The 18,371-nt window shown below is 38.2% G+C and overlaps 2 protein-coding genes and 1 long non-coding RNA gene across 4 annotated transcripts in view; 2 read left to right on the forward strand and 1 right to left on the reverse strand.

Annotated features, from left to right (window-relative positions):
- LOC100182379 (GPI ethanolamine phosphate transferase 3-like) overlaps window positions 1-5,668 on the forward strand; it is an 11,096-nt gene extending 5,428 nt beyond the window's left edge. The window contains exons 8-14 of one of the 2 annotated variants that reach the window (XM_018815059.2): window positions 2,682-2,859; window positions 2,973-3,097; window positions 3,612-3,712; window positions 4,097-4,265; window positions 4,510-4,715; window positions 4,948-5,102; window positions 5,463-5,668. In XM_018815059.2, the coding sequence (XP_018670604.1) occupies window positions 2,682-2,859; window positions 2,973-3,097; window positions 3,612-3,712; window positions 4,097-4,265; window positions 4,510-4,715; window positions 4,948-5,102; window positions 5,463-5,663 (1,135 nt within the window). In that variant the 3' untranslated portion in view covers window positions 5,664-5,668. The remainder of the gene's footprint in view (window positions 1-2,681; window positions 2,860-2,972; window positions 3,098-3,611; window positions 3,713-4,096; window positions 4,266-4,509; window positions 4,716-4,947; window positions 5,103-5,462) is intronic. The other variant, XM_004226913.4, reaches the window with a different exon arrangement.
- Window positions 5,669-5,962: 294 nt separating this feature from the next.
- Window positions 5,963-17,139, forward strand: LOC100180041 (adhesion G-protein coupled receptor G2-like). Its single transcript, XM_009862463.3, has 17 exons — window positions 5,963-6,510; window positions 6,957-7,409; window positions 8,266-8,385; window positions 8,775-8,863; window positions 9,289-9,450; window positions 9,734-9,816; window positions 10,275-10,396; window positions 10,711-10,845; window positions 11,226-11,389; window positions 11,712-11,864; window positions 12,297-12,412; window positions 12,830-13,052; window positions 13,583-13,719; window positions 14,033-14,162; window positions 14,587-14,722; window positions 15,370-15,439; window positions 16,085-17,139. Exons 1-17 carry the CDS (start codon window positions 6,363-6,365, stop codon window positions 16,107-16,109), a joined length of 2,466 nt encoding a protein of 821 aa, XP_009860765.3. The 5' UTR covers window positions 5,963-6,362; the 3' UTR covers window positions 16,110-17,139.
- Window positions 17,140-17,661: 522 nt separating this feature from the next.
- Window positions 17,662-18,371, reverse strand: LOC108950155. The gene is made up of 2 exons (XR_001975094.2): window positions 18,342-18,371; window positions 17,662-18,286 (listed from the first exon to the last, which is right to left on the reverse strand). It is a non-coding gene; the product is annotated as an uncharacterized LOC108950155 (long non-coding RNA).

Genomic DNA, 18,371 nt, shown 5'->3' on the forward strand with positions numbered 1-18,371 from the left:
TTCAGNGGTTCTGTCATCACTAATAATACAGATCTCATGTTTAACATATATTTATAATAGAACCAATGTTACCACAGATACGGCCCCCTTCACCCCGAGATGGGGTCGAAACTCGAACAAATGGATGAAATGTTGAGGTTGGTGGTTGAAAGGATGGATGATGAGACCTTGCTGTTGGTGATGGGAGATCATGGTGGGTGGAAACATCTGCTATATGCCATGTGTGTGTGTTTTAGTGGAACATATATAGTTTAATTGTGTTTAGGCACTGAAACCACTGCTTTAAATGTAATATGAGTAGCGGAACATCCACTATACTATAATGAGTCTAACTTCGTTTGTTTTATCACTGTGTTTTGCTACAACAGTGATAAAATGTAATGTTGTGTAGTATGAAATTAGATAGCTTTTGCAAAAAAAAACAAGCAAGCGGCAAATCGTTGGGGTAGCTTGAGCTGCCATGACAATTATGTTTGTGTCTTTACCCAATAATTGCAACCTTGATATTCCCAGGCATGACGCAAACAGGTGACCACGGAGGCGACAGTGTCGATGAAACGACATCAGCATTGTTCGCATATTCCCCACTAGGTGGCTTTGATGGTAACCTTGGTAACGACTTGTGTTTGGGGGGTGTTGTACAACAGGTGGGTGTTTTTGATAATATTTAAAGCCATTCTTGCGGATTGTGCAGTATCTTAGAATATGTATATTGTCCCAAAGATTTGCTGTGTTATGTATTTGTAATCTAATATTTCATAACCTGAGTTGTAGACCAGAGTTGACCATCAACACACCTATGTTAGTTAGCACTTCGTGCCAGACCAAGTTGTTTATAAGAATGATAGGCAAACTGTAGCCTGCATGAACAACATAAGTACATCCTGTATCCATTGAGTGCCTCATTAATATGCTAGTAAAGTATTCTATTAAAATTAAATAAAGTATCTATTTCTGAATACATTTAAACCCCCGCACACTTTTGCTTTCAACAAATAATAACCCCACGATCTAGGTTGATCTTGTGCCAACATTAGCTTATGTCTTCAACACTTCAATTCCTTCATCCAATCTTGGAACTATCGTTATGGATTTATTTGGTGAGTTTAGTTTGGGAAGACCTTATATATTCTGTGTAGATGGGATTCTTTGTTAAGGGCCTGGGATTAGGCCATAGTTGACCATTACCTACAACCTATTAGTAACCACTGGGTTGGAGAAATTGCCGTTAAGTATCTTGCCCAAGGACACACGCCACAATGGTAGCAGCAACGAGCCTTGAACACATAACCTCTGGTCCATATAGACTTACACCCATTGCCACAACGCTAGCAAGATACATAACAATAAATATTTCTTCCACAGATCCAAACACAACCAACCACCAAGATATGTTACATGTTAATCTTGATCAAGCAGAAACTTATTTAACGAATTACAACCAACAATTCAACATTTTTAACACAGAAGATTTTTTAACGCTAAAAAATTTATTGCAAAACGCAAAAAGTGGTCAAAATCCAAAACACATGATATCTGCACTAGAGAGAGCTAGAGAGCTATGCAAATTAGTTTGGGCTTGTTTCAATGTTCCTTATATGGTGGTAGGATTGCTCTTCGTTGCCACCCAGTGCTTGTGGTGTGTGGCATATACATATTTTACGAAACGAACACAAAAATTATCGGTTTTTCTAACTGCCCTTACCACTGTGATTTCAATGGTTTCTATTTTCCATCAAAAATTCATAACTTTTTCTCTATTTTCCACAATTTGTCTTTTTATTTTAACTGTTACAAACATTTTACATAATTTCAAAACCTCCAAAAAATTTACCCGAAATTTATTTTTGCAATTTATTTTAGTAACCCTTGTATATTTAACCCACCAGGCCTTATATGCTTCCAACAGCTTTGTAATCAATGAAGACAAAATCCAACAATATTTTTTCACTTCTGTCATTTTTTTCCTTTTCATGAAAGACCTTACAAAAATGACACCCCCCAAAACCACCAAAAACATTAAATTCACAAAACTTTTAACCCACCATCTTCTACTACCATGCATTTTGTACTTCATGCTTCTTATTATTATTCGAGTGTCGTCAGTTTTCCAAATATGTCGTCCTGAACAACACTGGTGTTACAAATTTTCAACCCAAGAATCAACACCAGGATCGGAAGAAAGTTTTAAAGTTGGGCAAACTCAGTAAGTTTTGTTTGAATTTTATTTTAAAACACTAAAAATTCCTTGGTCCGCAGCAGACCATGTTATTGGGCCTCAAACACATAGAATATTACAATCCAATATGTTTATAATTTAGTTACAATTTATTTATACTAGCATGGATGAATTAATATAACTTTACTTTGCCCAGTACTTTGCACGTCAACCTCCGTGGTTATACGCTTGCATTGTAACCATTGATGCTTGGTTTGATGCTGATATCTTTGACGTATGTGTCCTTGGGCAAGACGCTTAACAGACATTGCTCCAACCCAGTGGTCACTAATGGGTTGTAGCACCCTGGATGTTGAGATAATCGGCCAACTGTGACGGGCAAGACAGTCCTTATAGAACAGTTGTTCTATTTCATACACCTCGTTTCCGCTTACTGGTTACGACGTAGTTATACATTATACTCCTATCAAATTACCAATTAAACATAATAACTTCCTCACAGATTAAACACCTCACTTGTTTCCTTATTCTCCATCATTGGGTTGATTTACTTCATTTTAAAATCGAGTGGCAACTTACGCAACAAACTTTCTCCTGCCGTTGTTGTTACCACCAAGCTCCTACCTTTTACCGCTGTGTTGATCTTCCTGGATTGGCAAATTCAAGCTATTGATCAAAAGGTTAGTGGAACCAGGTTCAAGTCCTGCTCTGGTAACTACAGTTTCGTGTATATTGGGAGATCTCAGGTTGGATTTCCACCATGCTCTTACATTTATTTGTGTTTACTCCCCAGGTTTTGGAACAACTTCCGCCGTTCTATTCGACTTTTCTACCTCGATGTTCATTCGTTATTTTGCTCTTTAGCTTACTCTGGTGGATTGTAAACCCCCTTGCTGTACACCTCATGCACCCTGGCAGGTATTGTGATGTAATAATAGTGGATTGTGACGAATATTTGCTAAAATAACGGACTTATATCTTATGTGCCTCACTGAAGACCTCACTCTTATGGAATAGAATCTCCATTATTGAGTGTATATAAACTGCCTTAATGGGGTTTAGAAGGTAGCACCCTGGGTGTTGGGGTAACAGACCTACATCCCAGGTCTCAGGTGTGCCTCACTGAAGACCTCACCCTTATAGAATAGAATCTCTATTATTGAGTGTCTATAAACTGCCTCAGTGGGGTCTAGATGGTAGCACCCTGGGTGTTGGGGTAATAGACCTACATCCCAGGTCTGAGGTGTGCCTCACTGAAGACCTCACCCTTATAGAATAGAATCTCTATTATTGAGTGTCTATAAACTGCCACAGTGGGGTTTAGAAGGTAGCACCCTGGGTGTTGGGGTAATAGACCTACATCCCAGGTCTCAGGTGTGCCTCACTGAAGACCTCACCCTTATAGAATCTTCTAACTTAATTTTTTATCCAGAGGAGGGCAGTACAGAGATGAGCTGACTGGGGAGGATTTAATCGCGAAATATTTTCAAAAACTGCGAGATGACAACGATGTTTTAGAGAGAGGTAGAAAAGGTGGGTGTTACCTATACAATAAACATAAGGTGATGGAGCCACGATCTATGGTGTACAACACACATGTTATAACTGGATAGTGAGCATGAGGCGTATGAAGCCACCATCTATGGTGTACGACACACATAAAGTTTAATACACGACTGTTGTACACCATGCATGCCGATAATTTTCTAACTAAATAATTATTTCACAAATAAAACTTAAACTGTAATATAGTTTGGTTGACACTTTCATAGATTTTTCCGCTATTTAACCCCTTGGGTTAACACAGTATATTGCATCACCTGTCTATTAATCCCCTTGGTTCCCCCCCCCCCCAGAGGATAAACACAGCATTTCCCCTTTAATTTATCATCCTTATACACATGCCCTTCCATCCAGGTTTGCCTGCAGTGTTTGGTTTGTATCGTGTCTTATCATCAGCTTTGCTTGGGTTTAATGGGATCCTTATGTTTGTGTTGTTGATGTTACTTGGACCAACTCACTCGCATTCAATGCTGTTGTTATGTACGTGTACGTGGATGCTGTTGGAGGTTACAACTGACAACAGGTTGGTTGTGGTTCTTGGTTTATATTATATATATACATTACAAATATCACTCACGGAGTAACAAGTGTATGATTCCTGATGCTCCTAATATTGTGGGCACATCCTTGGGCGAGACATTTTACAACAATTAAATATGTAAGTTACATTCATTCTTTATAGTAAACATTACAACATAAAAGTTTCTGTTCGGCATTTTTAGTTTGTTTATTATTTATCAACTTTGAGTTGTCTATTTTTAATCCAGGAAGAGCCACACTGTACCATGGGGAGTTGTAGCAATATGGACGATGTCATCATCAGTGTGGTGGTTTGGCACCGGTCACCAAGCATCGGTTACAACTCTTCCATGGCATGCTGCGTTTGTTGCAGTGAAGGGGAATCACCCAACGGTAGTTCTACCAGCTGTGATGGTTGGGGCAAATGTTTTTGCTTCTCAGGTTTTGCATACAGGTGTGTAACTTATCCATGGTTGCCACTCCCATGCCCAGAGTTGAGCTGCTGAAGCTATTACAGTGTGTGGATAAGCAGACATGACTTTTGGTTGGTTTGGTCATTTATATCCTCGTGGGTGGAACTTGAGTGACTTATCTATGGTTGCCACTCCCATGCCCACAGTCGAGTTGCTGAAGCTATTGCAGTGTGTGGATAAACAGACATGACTTTATTTTAATTTTTATTCCAGTTTTGCTTCCGTTATTATTATTGTGGCCGATCACACGAAGGCGACAAAGAGACAATAGTGTTTGTGACAATGAATTTGACTTTATGACATTACAATGTTTCTGGAATTCAATTCATGATTTGTTTATGAAACACACAATGCTGCATTGTATGAAGGTTTGAACGGATGTTTAACTTTATATTTATGACAAATTAAACAAATCTGCAAGTTGAACGTTTGCTTCTGTACCAGAGATTATGGGTTCGAATCTTAACGCTGCTACCATTGTGGGCGTAACTCATAAACTGGCACAAGGTGTATGGAACAGAACACCCGTGTTATAACGACTGTTGTTGCCTGCCATACGATGGTAAATAGGTTACATACATGGTAACTTGTAAGCAAGCATGAGGTGTATGAAACAGAACACTCATGTTATAACAACTGTCATTGCTCTACTATTCGAGGATAAAGTTACATCTATATAATACAAAGTTAATATTCCATTGTTACAATATCTGAATCATTTGTTCCAGATGTTTTGTTGTATGGTGGCTTCCTTTATATTGAGAAGACACTTGATGGTGTGGCAGATCTTCGCTCCGAGATATTTATTTGAACTCCTGTCTTTCTTTGTTGTTTGTTTGACCTCGGTTTTTATTTATTTCTTCATTATTCGGGTTGTGTGTTGCGTGGAAAGATGGGTGGAAAAAACGAATAAAATTCTCAGGAATTAAAATTATCGATTGAGTTATTTTTGCCCGCGTGGCGGGACAACAACAGTCGCTATAACACTGGTGTTCTGTTTCATACACCTCGTGCCTGCTTACAAGTTACCACGTATTTAACTTATTTATCCTCGCATGGTGGGGCAACAACAGTCGCTATAACACTGGTGTTCTGTTTCATACACCTCATGCCTGCTTTCCAGTTACCACGTATGTAACTTATTTATCCTCGCATGGCGGGACAACAACAAGTCTTATTAACACGGGTGTTTTGTGTTTCATACACCTTGTACCTGTTTATGAGTTACCCCGTAGGTGATTGTTTTTATGTATGGCAGACAATTTCGGTGCGCTAACCCTTTAGTGACCACTGGGTTAGAGCAATTACCGTTAATTGTCTTACTTAAGGACACATATGTCCACAATGGTAGCATCATCAAGTATTGAACACATATTGTGCACCAAGCCAGCGTTGGAATATTAAGTTGTACATTTTAAAACAGTTAAGATAGAACATATATTTATTATGACGTAACCACATTACCTGCTTTTCACCTGTGTCGTAACAATGTATATTTCTGTTTTCCAGTAAATTCTGGACGAGCGCGAGTCATGCTTCCTTTCGAATGTCGCGGATACAACCATTATGACGTCACAATGCAGTGAATTGCATGTTTGTTGAAACCGCAGCGAGAATTCTGGAAAATCATGGAACAAAAATTCTGCTTTAAACAATGCATTCGATTGTCTGTTATTCTAGTATGTGTTGTGTGCATTGTTGCAGCATTCGTCACAATGGGAGGCTGGGCGCTTCTCGTTGTTTTGGTTTCGTGGATGCTTTGTCTAAATGGGGCAGGTTGGTATGTTGGTTTTAATGAATGAATGTAACTTGTTTATCCTCGTTTTGCGATAACGATAGTCGTTATAACACAGGTGTTCTGGTTCATACACCGCATGCCCGCTTACAAGTTACCACGTATGTAACTTATTTATTCTCGCATGGCGGGGCAAAGTCGTTATAACACGGGTGTTCTGTTTCATACACCTCGTGCCCGCTAACGGGTTACCACATATGTAACTTTGTAGGTGATTGTTTTCTGTATATGACTGTCAGTTTAAACATCCCGTTAGTGAACACTGGGTTGAAGCAATTGTCGCTGAGTGTCTTGCCCATACTCCAATACGCCCACAATGGTAGCAGGGATGAGCTTTGTACCCTTAACCTCTGGGTTAGAGGCCAACCACTGTGTATTGGCGCTCGGCACAGTAAATAAATCTGTCTATTTTTGTGTTTTTTTTTAGCTGAAGTAGTGACAGTCACCGCCGGTATCGACGTCTTCGATTTCCACTATGAGCTTAAAACATGGGCGGAAGCGGATGAAACTTGTAACAAGGATAAAAAACACCTGGTAGACGTAAAAGATGCGGCGGTAAATGACCTGATCAAACAGCGATTCGAAACTCAATCTTTTACCGAAGAAACTCTCGATCACTACTTTGTCGGTTTCTGGACGGGCGGTCGCGCACCTAGCAATAGGAAATACAGCAATGGGTCTTCGTTTCTTTGGAGTGATGGGCAAGTCGTCTCCGCTGGGGGTGGCTTTAGTCAATGGGCAGTAAATGAACCGAACGTGACCATTACAAACGAACTCGGCCTTGTAGCGACACCTTGCGGGAATGGAGATATAATTCAATCCACCGGTAGTTGGTACAGTAGCACGTTGGACACGAAGTTTTTCTTCGTCTGCCAAAGTTGTAAGTTTTATTTCAAATTAAAATTAAAACACTTGCATACAATATTTGATACTTATCCAAACAAAACTGAAATTATTATAAAAATTGCTTTTACCCAACACAAGCTTAAATTGGTTTATATCAACTGTTATGTAGTAGGATGGGGTGGGGGCACCCTTTAAACCCTATTCTGTAAAGGAGGATTCTTCACTATTGGCCTGTAATATTGTACCTTGTGTTATTAGACAACAACACAACTAACAACTCCCTAGCATTGCTTTATACATAGGAATGTAAATGAATGAATGAATGACGGTAACTTACTTTATCCTTGCGTGGCCCGAAAACGACAGTCGTTATACCACGGGTTTAACACCTCGTGCCAGCCTACGAGTTAATACGTATGTTACTTTGTGGGTGATTATTTTTGGGGGATTTTTTATTTTATTATTTTTAAGTATGACTGATAATTTGGACAACCCATTAGTGACCACTGGGTTGGAGCAATTGCCGTTAAGTGTCTTGCCCAAGGAAACATACGCCCAAAATTGTAGCAGCGACGAGCTTTGAACCCATTACCTCTGGGTTACAGGCACCACTATGCCATGGCGCCGGTATTAAACAACAACAACAACTAACAACTCCCTAGCATTGCTTTATACATAGGAAATATGTCAATATGAAAGTTACACATGGCCTGCTTGCCTGACAGCAACAGTACGTTATAACAGTGATAACTTTATTTGTCTCTTCGATTACTGTAGTGAAGATTTAGAAATATTTTAAACGAAAAGACAGGATATAGCAACAAAACAAAACTTGTTAAAAACACGCTTAGTTGGAAGGAAAATGTAATGTTAAACACTTTGTTTCACAGATTTCTGCCCTGCTACAACAATTTCCCATCCTGACCTGGGCGTTCCAGTTTCCTTTTCCAAGCAAGATGTCGGCTATACTTACCAATCGAATACCAAGTGTCCTAAAAATTCACCAACCGGTAAAAATTATAATTTTTTTGTGTCTTTTTTACACTTTTGTTCGCACACTTTTGTTAACTATATGAATATCGTTTTTATGTTTTATCATTTAGGAATTTTTTGTTTTTTTTGGTAAATTTAATGAATAAAGCGGACATTAACAGCATTTTCCCACCAATCAGTGTGTAAGTGCAGTTTTAACTATTATAATATATATATTTAAGTTTAACTATGATTTACAGTTTAAATTACTATTGATAACATATGTAATATTTTTTTAGAGTTTGATTTAATACAGGTAACATATTCAAATACAGTATATAGTTTTACTCACTGTAAAAGAATATTTAATAATTTTTAAAGTTTGAAATATTTTAAACAACATATTCAGTTAAATTATGTTCCACAGCTCATGAACCGTACGCTATAATGAGCTGCACTGGCAAAGGGAAGTGGAAAGATGAAGTCTTCAAACACTCTTGTGATTTCACACTTGAGGTATTATGATGTCATACTGACAGAGTGGAAAAAATAATCACCTACAAAGTTACATACGTGGTAACTCGTAAGCGGGCACGAGGTGTATAAAACAGAACACCCCTGTTATAACGACTGTGGTTGTCCCGCCATGCAAGGATAAATAAGTTACATATGTGATAACTCGTAAGCTGGTACGAGGTGTATGAAACAGAACACCCGTGTTATAACGACTGTTGTTGCCCTGCCATGTGAGGATAAACAAGTTATATTTACTCATTCCTAAATAGCAACATATTATAAACATCGATACATTAGAAGTAAATACGCATTAAACATTAAATAGTTTTTTTTCCTTATCCGGTAACTTTTACAAAAACGTTAAGCGTTTTATTTGCCATCTGACAAAACATCATCAGGGTTTACAATGTTGTTATTATTTACAGGACTATTCAACGGTGAAGTTTACAAGTTTGGATCACAGAAGACAAGTCGCAAATTCCCTTGAAGTCCAAACATTCCAGGGGGAGGATCTTACTATGGATGAAATAACATTGGTGGCTGATGGGCTGGACAATATTCTTGATACCGAAATCATCAATCAACTGGTGGGTCGTGTTTTTCATGTCCGACACAGCGGTTGGCACGACTGCTTATAACCAAGATGTCACGAGACAATTAACTTTATTCTGTATAACTCACAATTTGAACAACCAATTAGTGGCCACTTGGTTGAAGCAATTACTGTTAAGTGTCTTGCCCAAGGACACTTATGCCTACAATGGTAGCAGCGTTGAGCCTTGAACCCGTAACCCCTAGGTTATAAGCACGACTGTTATTGCATGAAATCACCAAAATATAACTAAATTTAACCAGCACCATAAACCACAGATAGCCAAGTCTTGTGTTTCAACGATTGGAAATGTCCTAAAGGTTCCCCCCCATCTGATACAAGACACTGAAAATGCTAGAAGGTTAAACAAATCAGTTTACATCAAATATCTGTATGTTTTCTATTATACTTTATTTACTAGTGTTTTCTTTGTTTTTTCTTAAATAATTGTCTTTTTTTGTTTTATTTTGTTTGCAATGGCAACGTTTCATCTGCCATACAGCGATAACCACTGCCCCATGTCACCGAGAAACAAACAATTGCCAGAAGATCTCTTTCACGCTTATATTATATGGCAGCAAAAACATATATAGTAGAGGGTGGGGGAAAGTGGGACGCCTTTAGCGAATAATATTTAAATATTTTGATCGTGTTTTAAACAAATAACAACGGTCTATAGGAGTCGTGAGAATTTGGTTTTATAATTCTTTAAATGTTCTTTGTTTACTATCAAATGAGACAAGAAAAGGAACGAAAAGGTGTCCCATCTTTCCCCACCCTACTATATAAATAAAGTCATAATAAGTTATTTATTTTTAGAATCCTGGCGTTATTAGACAAGATTGTTGAAATTGTTCCAATAAATAAAGAAGATTTCAATAAAACAACGAACATGATTGGGGTGTACGTGTTAAAACCGAACTTACAGCATTTTATACAAGGTATATGTTTGATTGAATGTAACTTGTTTATACTTTCATGGCGGGGCAACGACAGTCGTTATAACATGGGTGTTTTGTTTCATACACCTCGTAGCCGCTTATGAGTTACCATGTATGTAACTTTGTAGGCAATTGTTTTCTATATGGCTTATAATTTAGACAACCCATTAGTGACCACTTGGTTGAAGCAAATGCTGTGTCTTGCCCAAGAACACCTGCGCCCACAATGGTAGCAGCATCGAGCTTTGAACTGGCATCTTTGCACCTTACCACCACCAGCATACACATCCATATAACCAGATAATATTTGACAGGAGTATCATACACCCGTACCGAGAGCAACCAATCCACATCAAGAGGTTTTGCGTTTACAGATCTAAACATTCAAACAGGAGAAGTTCAATCTAATATTTCATCTTTCATTCAACTGAAACTACCTGAAGGAAAAAGTAAATTTTGCGGTTTTAATTATATTTTATTAGTGACCACTGGGTTGGAGCAATTGCTGTATTGTCTTGCTCAAGGACACATACCCCCACTTTGGTAATGAGCCTTGAACCTGTATCCTCTGGTTACGCTGCAAGCATGGCCTCCTTTGGCTTAAACTCTTGGTATAACAGTTACTTTGATATCATTTACAATATGTATCAAGACACTTAATAGCAAATCCCATTTTTGTCTTGCCTAATGGCAATGTGAGTTCTTCAAGTTCACAAAACATGTCCCTAATGATTACAAAACAACAAAACGAAATCCATTTCACACTTATAGCAACAACTGGCAGCAACAACAACAACATACACACATTAACAATACTTTATGTTTAAAGTTTACCCGAGCAGAATACCAAGAATTGCTTTCTATATTTTTCGTCGCAACCGATTGTTTGATAACAAAGCTCTCACTAGTGATGTCATAATGGCAGCTTCTCTCCCCGGCACTGAGGGGTCAAAGGTCACCAAGGAGGTCTTCATCAAGTTTAAGCAAAAACAGGTTTGGTTACATACAACACAAAAAAAGTCATTTTTTAATTCGTTTTTCAATTGTTTATTTTATTTCTTGTCAGTTTTATTATACTGCATGTCGGATCAGCAGTCTCACTTTTATTTAACACTTTTTCTCAAGTATTTTTTACCCGCAGCCTGATCTAACAATTAACGTTTTACTGCTAATTCCCTTCTCTTTGTTGTTTTAATTCATTTGATCATCTGTATTGGAAAAGATAAATCAATTCAATAAAAATTTTGTAGCATATATGTTTTGTTCATCATACATGGTAGGCTCTGTGATGTCATAATGATAAAATATTATCTAGAATTTCACCAACAATGACCCGACAATGGAAAACAATTGTGGATTCTGGGATGTGGAGAGACAACGTTGGGTTAAAGATGGAAATATTGTCGACGCAAATAACTCCTACGTTGCCTGCAGCTTTAACCATCTTACCAACTTTGCAACTTTGTTTGTAAGTTCAATGTAACTTGTTTATCCTCGCATGGCAGGAAAATGACAGTTGTTATAACACGGGTGTTCTGTTTTGTTTGTAAGTTTAATTCTCATTGCATTATAACAGAATACACCAAGTGCTTCTTAATACACAGCAAACAAAAGATTAGTTAAATAACACAGATGACAGATAGGACATATTTTTATTTTAAATATAAATATACCTCTATGATGGTGGGTGATTTAGGCCAGATTTAGCCCATTACCCCAACACCCAGAGATTTAGGCCAGTGTTGGTACATTACCCCGACACCCAAGGTGCTACCACATAAACCTCATCTAATGTTGAAGCTAGTCGCTATCCCCAAAGGGCGACAAGGGCTTTAATAGAAATGGATGAAACAGCAATAACTTTTCTAAAAGTTAAACAAATTACATTTTATTGTTCCAGATTAGTGATGAACAGAACAAACAACATTCCAATATCTTAAAGTTGATATCCACCATTGGTAGTTCTCTATCTGCAGCTTGTTTGGCTTTCACTATTGTCACTTTCGTATTTGTCCCGTAAGTAGGAATGCATTAAGTTCAATGAATGTAATTTTTATAGATAGTTATTATAACATGGGTGTGGTGTTTTATGTTCACCAATCACATGTAGCCATAGTTATAGCAACTGTAGAAATAGTTTAATGCTGCGAACATTGTGGGCATGTTATATGTCATAGGGCAACTGTATATGACATATATTATTTTCTTACGATCATATATGGCTGACAATATGAACAACTCTTTCGTGTAATGTCTGGCCCCATGGTTCAAGGTGCTTGCATTGCATCAGAAATTAAAAGGCTTGACACTGCCACTAATTGTAGCCAGTGGTGCAGCCAAAAAAAATAAATACACGGGGGTTATAAATGCATCAGGAAAATAGGTTTTACAAAAATACTTCACCACTAATGTAACCTTGATTTATATTTTAAGGAAAACTCGAACAGCTTCAAAATTCCGTGGCTCGTTCCTTCTCGCCAACCTCTCGATGGCGCTCTTGCTCCTCAATGCTTTCTTCATTGTTAGTGATCAATCCATTGTGACATCATCAAAGAATGCTTGTGTTATAATGGCCATTGTGATCTATTATTCTTTCCTTTGTTCATTTCAATGGATGTCAATAGAGGCCATTGTTCTGTTGTTCATTGTTTTCAAGGTTGTTTTTATTGTTAACAATTCTAAACTCCAATGTTATTTTAAAGTTTAGTTCTAACACGGTGGCTCGGTGGTTAGTCACTTGCACTGTAACCGAAGGATACCGGGTTCGATTCTCGATACCGACACTGCTACCATTGTGGTTGTATGTGTCCATGGGCAAGACACTTGATGGACCCCCTTATGGGTTGTAGCACCCTGGGTGTTAGGATAATGGACCAACTCTGGCCTAAATCCCAGGTCCCATGGCATCCCTCACTACAGGACCTCACCAATATAGAATAGAATGTGCATATACAATGTTGGGGTAATGGGCCAACTGACCAACTCTGCCCTAAATCCCAGGTCCCATGGCTTGCCTCACTGTATGACCTCACCCATATAGAATAGAATATGCATATACAATGTTGGGTAATGGGCCAACTCTGATCTAAATCTCAGGTCCCATGGCGTGCCTCACTGTAGGACCTCACCCATATAGAATAGAATAACCCTTTTTAGAATAAATATTTATGATCTCTATGTTTACAGTCGATTTATTATATGACGAAACTATCAGACAGAATGGTGATTATGACATCACTATTATGGGGTTGGGGAGTTCCATTATTGGTTGTTGTAACGATTGCTGGGGCCGAACTGGATGTTTATCGAAGGGTGGATGGAATGTAGGTTACTTGGCTATCTATTTTTGGGATGTCATAATATAATATCATGTATTGTGTTTAGGAGCTTTTTTATTGTTTTATGTTTGAATGAATTAAAGTAACTTATGGTCGGCAATGACAGTCATAATACCACGGGTGTTCTGTTACATACACCTCGTGCCTGCTTACAAGTTACTTTGTATGAAACTTATTTATCCTCGCATGGCATGACAAGTTTCTGCTAATTACCTTCTCTTCATTGATTCAATTAGTTTGATCTCAATATTTGAAAAAATATATAAGTTAGGTCATGTTATGCTTTATCTTACAACAGATGCTGGATCAACCAAGGCCAGATGTTGTATTTTGTTGTCATACCTGCTGGTGTGTTCGTGTGTTTGAACTTCATGGTTTACTGTATGTCATGCCACAGGGTATTCAAGTCTCAGAAACTACAGAAAAAGGTGGGTGCAATGTCTGCTTATCTACACACTGTAATAGTTTCAGCAGCTCGACTGTGGGCATGGGAGTGGCAATCATGGATAAGCCACTCAAGTTCCCACCGACGAGGATATAAATTTCCAAACTAACCAAAAGTCATGTCTGTTTATCCACACACTGCAGTAGCTTCAGTAACTCGACTGTGGGCATGGGAGTGGCAACCATGGATAAGTCACTCAAGTTCCCACCCACGAGGATATAAATGACCAAACCAACTAAAAGTCATGTCTGCTTATCCACACGCTGCAATAGCTTCAGCAACTCGACTGTGGGCATGAGAGTGGCAACCATGGATAAGTCACTTAAGTTCCCACCCACGAGGATATAAATGACCAAACCAACCAAACGTCATGTCTGCTTATCCACACAATATTCTCTTTATTTCAGAACCTGATGTTCTCCCTCACTACCTTTGTGACATTTGGACTTGCTTGGGGATTGTTGTTTGGTGTTTACTTCTCCACATCTTACAACCCAAGGTTCATCATGCAGTGTATGTTTGTGGTGTTCAACTCACTGCAAGGTAATATATTTAAATATAAGATACAGATTTTGATTATGTTAGTTAATGGAGAATGAATGTAACTTATTTGTCTTCGCATGGCGGGGCAACCCAGTCGTTATAACACAGGTGTTCTGTTTCATACACCTCATGCCTGCTTATGGGTTACCACGTATGTAATTTATTTATCCTTGCATGGCGGGACAACAACAGTCGTTATAACACGGGTGTTCTGTTTCATACACCTCGTGCCCGCTTACGGGTTACCACGTATGTAACTTATGTATCCTCGCATGGCGGGACAACGACAGTTGTTATAACACAAGTGTTCTGTTTCATACACCTCATGACCGCTTACAAGTTACTACGTATGTAACTTATTTATCCTTGCATGGCGGGACAACAACAGTCGTTATAACACGGGTGTTCTGTTTCATACACCTCGTGCCCGCTTACGGGTTACCACGTATGTAACTTATGTATCCTCGCATGGCGGGACAACGACAGTTGTTATAACACAAGTGTTCTGTTTTACACACCTCATGACCGCTTACTTTTTTATCCTCTCATGGCGGGGCAACATGTAGATATAAGGTATGAATTGATTTTGTTTACATTTTGCTTACAATACAGAAATAAAACTTAGTTGTTAATTTATTTGTTCCCAGGAGTATTCCTGTTCATGCTTTACATACTTCGGCACAAAGATGTTAGACACCTTATATCTGAACAGATCAGGTAAGCTGTCTCATATATAGCTTTTCCAATGTGGTGGCACAGTGGTTAATGAATTCGCCTTCTCAGCTCAAAGGATATATTGGTTTAATGTTTGATCCATTGTGGGCGTATGTGTCCTTGGGCAAGGCATCATCAATAATTGCCCCAACCCAGTGGTCACTAATGGGTTGACTAAATTATTAGCCATATAGCAAAAGTATTTACTCACAAAGTTACATACAAGGTAACTTGTAAGCATGCACGAGGTGTATGAAACAGAACACCTGTGTTATAACGACTGTCATTGCCTCGCCATGCAAGGATAAATAAGTTACATATGTGGTAACTTGTAAGCGAGCATGAGGTGTACGAAACAGAACACCTGTGTTATAACGACTGTCGTTGCCCCGCCATGCGAGGATAAATAAATTACATACGTGGTAACTTGTAAGCGGGCACGAGGCTCATGGAACAGAAAACCTGTGTTATAACGACTGTCGTTGCCCCGCCATGCGAGGATAAATAAGTTACATATGTGGTAACTTGTAAGCGAGCATGAGGTGTATGAAACAGAACACCCGTGTTATAACAGCTCTTGTTGCCCTGCCATGTAAAGATAAATAAGTTGCATTATTCCATCGACAGTTAATCTAATTTTTTACCCAGGGCAAGTGTGTTGAGCACAACATGAACAACCATGGTGGAATCTTGAACTTGAACTTACTTTGTATACAAACTTTGATGTCTGCCGCATTTGTATTGTATTTAACTTACTGTTTTTTGGGTTTCTATTCTATATGGGTGGGTCATACAGTGAGGCAAGCCATGGGATCTGGGATGTAGGTTCATTGCCACATTATCTTAAAGCTTAGTAATCAAGGGGAGCATTGTTTCTATAAGTGGTAACCAAACTGTTATCTACTTGCGTAACATGTTTTGTTTAATGTAGTATTGTTCAATATAGGTAAGGCCCTTGGGCATGGCTTGCCAGAGGTGCTGGGTTTTATGTCGTAGCTGGCCCATTGGGTAACTGGGTTTAATTAGGGTTAATGCGTTTTTTTGATGGAGATTATTATTTATTTTTTTTAACATGTCTATATTTTATTTTGCATTGAAACATACAACAAGTTTTATTACTCTATTCTATGTGGGTAAGGTGCCCAAGGATACACATACCAGTATGAAGCCTCAGACTTCTGGTTATGAGGCAAGCCCCTAACCACCAAGCCACGATGCTGGACAGTTCAATAATATTATAAAAACCATTTATTGAAAAATCCAAATTTCAATGGAGTCCGATTTCTTTTTTTGACATTTAGCTAACAAAACTTAAATAATTTTTTGTGGGCTTCATGAATTATGTTTGTTTAATATTGTTTAATGGCGCAGGAAGCAGAACACAACCTTGAATTTCCTATAGTATAGTTCTCATGGACTTTGTGCATGATATAATCTTCATAAACTGGGTTTTATTGAAGTCGTTCGTTTAGAAATATCTTGCCTTACTTATCAGCTCGACTTGTGTTAACTCTGTCCGTGATTAGTAATAATGTGTTTAAAGTTGGTGACCCACGTCACCATTCATTGTAAATGTATATTTATGTCGCTCGTTGTTACGCCACCGTTCATGCGTGGCAAACTATAGAACGATGTGATTGTTACGTCATTCGCCTGCCCCGTGCCTCCATTTCGTGGGTTTGAATTTGAATAAATGTAACTGCTTTATCCTCGCATGGCCGACAGTCGCTATAAGACAGATGTTTTGTTTCATACACCTCGAGTCCACTTACGAGTTACCACGTATGTAACTTATTTATCTTGCATGGCGGGGTAATGACAGTCGTTATAACACGGGTGTTCTGTTTCATACGCCTCGTGTCCGCTTACGAGTTACCACGTGTGTAACTTTGTGGATGATTGTTCTTTGATTTTATTTATATATGGATAATAATTTAGACAACCCATTAGCTACCACTGGGTTAGAGCAATTGCTGTTGTGTCTTGCTCAAGGACACATACGCCCAAAATGGTAGCAGCGTCGAGCCTTGAATCCATTACATCTGGGTTTGAGGCAGGCGCGCTAACCACTTTAATCGTCTTTACAGGCTTCGTAAGCACCTGCTACTGTCTTAAAAAACATCTAGTGATGGCTCGATAAGTTGGCAGTATACTTTTACTGTAGGTTTACAACTTAAGATATTTTTTTAAATTTGCATTATTATTTTAATAGATCACATATACTATAATATAGGTAACTTGTATTTTTTTATTGCATAACTTGGTTATGTGACTAACTCTGTGTAACCAAATATGTGACTAACTCTCACTCTACTTTTACAACAATATACACAAGTTGTCGAAACCGGCACAATCATATGGCTTGCAACACGAACAGGTGCGGAACAAACAAATTTACAAATAATACAGATAATTAATAAACCCGGAGTATGCATATTGGAAAAGTTAGACAAGTATATAGAACACGATAAAAAACTACAAAGCCAAAATTACTAAATCTTATAAACTAAACACAATTAGAAAAATCACAAAATAGGAAATCACAGTGAGTTGAATATTTGCTTTGGAATTATAAATGTTGAACTTATAGGCAGATAACATTGCATAAAAATGCATATTCGTGATCGGCAAGTATAAAAAGCAAGGCTTTAAGCAATATATGAAGAAGGTTTAGAACCATTTGCATTCACGTTGATCAAGTAAAAATATACAAATTATTATAAAACGTCAGCTACAGAACTACTATAGAAAAACATAAACAAGTGCAAAGTTTGCGGCTACATTGCATTAATCATCATCGATGCATTCAGGTGAATAGACTTCATCGGAACGAATATATATCTTGAGTTTCTGGAGAAATAAAAAGCTTAATCTAGGTTTTACGCTGGTTGTAACAACAACATACCGATGCATTCGTGTCACACAATTCATCCAG

Source organism: Ciona intestinalis, unplaced genomic scaffold (genome assembly GCF_000224145.3).
Source record: "Ciona intestinalis unplaced genomic scaffold, KH HT000026.1, whole genome shotgun sequence".
Lineage (NCBI taxonomy): Eukaryota > Metazoa > Chordata > Ascidiacea > Phlebobranchia > Cionidae > Ciona > Ciona intestinalis.